The 4,674-nt window shown below is 47.0% G+C and overlaps 1 protein-coding gene across 3 annotated transcripts in view; it reads left to right on the top strand.

Annotated features, from left to right (window-relative positions):
- The first annotated feature begins 1 nt into the window (after nucleotide 1).
- Birc5 (baculoviral IAP repeat containing 5) overlaps nucleotides 2-4,674 on the top strand; it is an 8,887-nt gene continuing 4,214 nt past the window's right edge. For all 3 annotated transcript variants that reach the window (XR_007345398.1, XM_048797716.1, XM_048797720.1), the window contains exons 1-3: nucleotides 2-138; nucleotides 304-413; nucleotides 2,321-2,438. Coding sequence is in view for 2 of the 3 variants with exons in the window: in XM_048797716.1 (XP_048653673.1) it covers nucleotides 28-138; nucleotides 304-413; nucleotides 2,321-2,438 (339 nt within the window). In the remaining variant the exon portion in view is untranslated. The remainder of the gene's footprint in view (nucleotides 139-303; nucleotides 414-2,320; nucleotides 2,439-4,674) is intronic.

Raw genomic sequence — 4,674 nt, 5'->3', positions numbered from 1 at the left:
ATCGCTCGAGCAGGCGGCGGCGGCGCCATGGGGGCTCAGTTCTTGCCACCGACCTGGCAGCTCTATCTCAAGGACCACCGCGTCTCCACGTTCAAGAACTGGCCCTTCCTGGAGGGCTGCGCCTGCACCCCGGAGCGGGTAAGACCCCCGGCCTCTCGGCCGCCAGCCCGGCTCTCCCCGCCGCGTCCCTAGCCAGGCCTGTCTGTCCTGGGGCCCCGGAACGACCCCTCCCGGGGACTGCCGGCCCTACCTGAGCCTGGGTCCGACCTCGTATCCGCTCACGAGCTGTCCCTGTTCTTGCAGATGGCCGAGGCCGGCTTCATCCATTGCCCCACTGACAACGAGCCCGACTTGGCCAAGTGTTTCTTCTGCTTCAAGGAGCTGGAAGGCTGGGAGCCAAGTGACAACCCCTTGTAAGTCCCTCCAGACGAGCCTCGATGTGGGGGGCGGGGTCTGAGATGCCCAGTTCCATCAGGACGCTTTGATTTGAATTGGGATCCTCCAAAACGGATTGAATAGAGCTGAGATTGTTAGTGCAGGAGCGATGGCCTTCTCAACTTCATTTTGGCTTTAAACAGCTGTGTGAATGGTTGCGGCTCTGACTGCTGACACCTTGGTGACACAAACCCTAACCAAATCTTGTTTGACCAAAACGTTCTTTAGGGTGGATGTTGAAGGAAATTGGTGTAGGTTGCTCCATGCCTTCCAGGTTCAGCAGAATACAGGATTTGTTTCTGCCCTGAGTACTCCCAGGAATCTCCAAATGCTTTTACTACTTGGGATTTTTTTTTAAAAAATAGCTTTTAATCCACATACCACAAAAGACACCTTTTAAAAATTACACTTCAGTGTTTAGGAATTTGTTCTTCAAGACACTGTTATTTTTTTAAAATATTTATTTTAGTTGTAAAGGGACCTTTATTTATATGCGGTACTGAGACTTGAACCCAGGGCCTCACACATGCTAGGCAAGTGCTCTACCATTGAGCCACAATCCCAGCCCCAAGACACTTATTTTTTAAGAAGTTGTGTAAATATATGTGCCATATTTTTCAGGATTGTTTGTTTGCCATGCTGGGCATCAAACCCCAGGCCTTGTGTATGATAGGCATAGACTCTACTGCTGAGCTCTGTCCCCAGCCCTGGGTAATGTCTTTCCATGTTCTTTTCTCACATCATCTTCTTGTCAGGATCGATTGTTTCCACAACCTGAATTTTCTTCCCCAGAGAATTACTTGAGTTGTTTCTCTTCTGGGCAGAAGGGTGTTGCTGTTTTTTTTCTATTTCATTCTTTATTGTGACCAAGCATTGAATGAAATAGGCTAGTGGTGGTCACACTAGGGATCAGTGGGAAACATCAGCAGCATTATTCTTTTCTTTTCCTTTTTTTTTTGGGGGGGGGGGTTTGCAGTGCTGTGGATTGAGCCCAGAATCTTGGCCATGCAAGCAAAACACTCTACAAATGAGCCACACACACCCCCACCAGCCCAAAATAACTAACCATAGTGCCCCATCCATGAAAAGCATTATTCTTTTTTGGGGGGGCCACCAGGGATTGAACCTGGGCACTTAACCACTAAGCCACATCCCCAGCCCTATTTTGTATTTTATTTAGAGAAAGGATCTCATTGAGTTGCTTAGTGCCTTACCTTTGCTGAGGTTGACTTTGAACTTGTGGTCCTCCTGCCTTAGCAGGGATTAAAGGCGTGCACCACTGTGCCTGACCCAGAATAGCATTATTCTTGAGAGGGGATTTCTAAGTGTTGTGATATTTTTACATTATGGTTACTGTTGACTGTCCTTTTGGACTCTGTGTGGCTGTGTTCTCCTAATCCTAAGCTGGCTACAGTGATTTCCACTTTCCAGGGATATTCCTATTGCAGAGAATGAGGGTGTGAGGAGAGGAGTCCCCCTGGGAAGCTTGGCTAATGCAGCCCTTATCCTGAACTTGTGGACTGTGTAAATATTTCTGTGAAATGAATTTACTTCCAGAAGTACCTTGAGAATTTCAGAGGGTTTTGACATATAATTCCTATGGACAGAAACTATACAACACTTTTCCTACTAATTGTAAAGAATTCCAGATAAAATCCTCTAGCCACAAGGATGTGGGGCAGACCTCCACAGAGAGAGAAAAGGCAGTAAGCGAGCTGTGTGGTATGTGCCTGGGATGGCACTGGGCCCATCAGCTTTGGGCCCAACCCTTTGCTCTTGAAGCAGAGCAGGGCACATCCTAAGAGATGGCCGGTGGTGATGGGAAATGCTGTTGGTCACGAGGCATTGTTATTTGGTTGACATGCTTGTGTATTGACTTTTCTAGAGAGGAACATAAAAAGCATTCGTCTGGGTGTGCATTCCTTTCTGTCAAGAAGAAGCTTGAAGAATTAACCCTTGGTGAATTTTTGAAACTGGACAAAGAAAGAGCCAAGAACAAAATTGTATGTATTGTTGGGAAAAGAACTAAGAGCAAACCCTGTTCAGCATTTGTAGGATTAAAGCAACCAGGCCCTCAGGAGCGTTAGAGGGACCCTCTTCCTCGGGAGGCTGTCCTGGAGTGTGGATCTGGGGTTGTACTGTAGAAAAGGTGTGTTCATTGTGTGCTCCTGAGTGGGTTAAGATTGCCTTCCTGGGGCTAGGGATGTGGCTCAAAGCGGTAGCACGCTCACCTGGTATGCATGCGGCCCGGGTTCGATCCTCAGCACCACATACCAACAAAGATGTTGTGTCCGCCGAGAACTAAAAAATAAATATTAAAAAAAAAAAATTCTCTCTCTTTAAAAAAAAAAAAAAAAAAAGATTGCCTTCCTGCCGATAACAGCCGCTGTGGGTAGTCCTTCATGTGGCTGTGTGCCCATGTGGTGGCAGGGGTGTAGACAGGTTTCTGGGACTCATGGTGAATGTACTGGAGGAGATGACAGTTCAACTAGATGGAGAGGATTTCTACAGCTGAGCTTTGCCACTTAGGCACACACACAGGGAATCTTGAGTTCACAAAGAGGTGGCTTCTAGCAGCCCAAGGTGTGGAGAATTTGATTTGCCAGAAACCAGGATTCCTAGTTAAATCTGAATTTCAGATAAACAAGGAATAATTTTTGAGTATAAGTATATCCTACATTTGGGTCAGCATTTACTAAAAATTATTATCTGAAGTTCAAATCTAACCAGGCAGCCTGTTTTCTTATATGCTGAATTTGGCAGTCCTAATAGAGGATAAGTTTGGAGGGAGATTTACTATCCTTGCAGCAAAGTGCTGTCTGTGGTTTGGGAGTGTCCCTGCTGTGTCTACTGCCCAAAGACTTTGAATTTCAGCCAGTCCTGTTCCCACACCCTGCTGCAGGACGGAGGTGAGGCCCCTCCACCTGTGATCTCTTTTTAGCTTGAAAATCATCCGGGTTTTGTGAGTGTGTGCATGTGGTGCTGGGGATGAATCCAAAGCTGTGCACGTGCAGAGACCAGGATGAAATACTTCCATCCAATGTAATAGCTTTGACATGCTGAGGGTGGCAGCAGTTCTGACCTCAGGAAGAGGGAGGAAACCAGTGGTTGGCAAAACACTGATGCACTAGGCCTGGAGAACTGCAGGCTGGGTTGGAGGTGGGCTTAAGAGGCCCTCCTGGTCAGGGGCCAGCTTCCTTTCTGCAAAGTGACCATAGGAAGTGCCATCCTTCATGGCCACACATGAATCATATTGTGATTCATATTGGTTTTGTTTTTTCCCCAACCATTTAAAAATGTAAAAATGATTCTTAGCTCAGGATGGGCTGACTGGACAGGCCTGCAGTCCTTGCTGTGCTGACCACTTTGGGTTTAAGACCAGCTTGTATTTAGGGACAGTTGGGGAAAGCTCAGGTTAGGGAGTGTTGGGGAGAACAAGGGGGCTCAGCTTGTCATAAGAATAAAATTCTAATCTATTCATACTTTCCCTTGTTGGTTTATAAAACAAAAATATAATAGGAATTTTTTGTGTAAGCCAAGTGGCACACAACTATATTGCTGTAAGGTTCTGGAACTGTGCTGTCTAGTACTGTACCCTCTAGCCACCTGTGGCTGTTAGACTTAGATTTAAAGTACAGTTCCTCAGTTGCATTCACCATTTGGGGTTCAGTAGACTGGGGGTGTGACTCAGTGGCAGAACCTGTGTTTGGCAAGAGCGAGACCCTGGGTTCAGTCCCCATCACCACACACAAAAAAAGATGGTGGAGGACTTGGCCGATACATGTGCCCAGTGGACAATGTGGGTAATAGAACCGTTTTTGTCACTGCAGAAAGTTCTGTTGGATGGGGCTACTGCAGAGTGTCAGTTATGAGGTTTTTGCAAATAATTGATAGTTAATGCAAAGCCTGCTGTGCCTGCACACTCCTGTGGGAGCTGCAGTGCAGGGGATGGGCGTGATCAGTGGTCTGCTTTTTGCAGATCACCAGGCATCCCCCCTTGGGGTCCTGTCACTTGTGGAGGTACAGTGGCGTAGAAGGGAGGTTGGGAGTATGGTCCTAAACTGCTTATAGCTCATCACATGACTACAGTTCATAACTGAAGACAGCAGTGTTTTATCAGGCAGATAGGAACTGGGGGTGCAGCTGAACCATAGAGCACTTGCCTAGTGTGTGCACAGTCTTGGATTCATCCCCAGCACCACACACACACACACACACACACAAAAAAAAAAAAAAACA

Source organism: Marmota marmota, unplaced genomic scaffold (assembly GCF_001458135.2).
Source record: "Marmota marmota marmota unplaced genomic scaffold, marMar, whole genome shotgun sequence".
Classification (NCBI taxonomy): domain Eukaryota; kingdom Metazoa; phylum Chordata; class Mammalia; order Rodentia; family Sciuridae; genus Marmota; species Marmota marmota.
The sequence above is the reverse complement of the archived record's forward strand: the minus strand, read 5'-3'. Positions and strand labels throughout refer to the sequence as shown.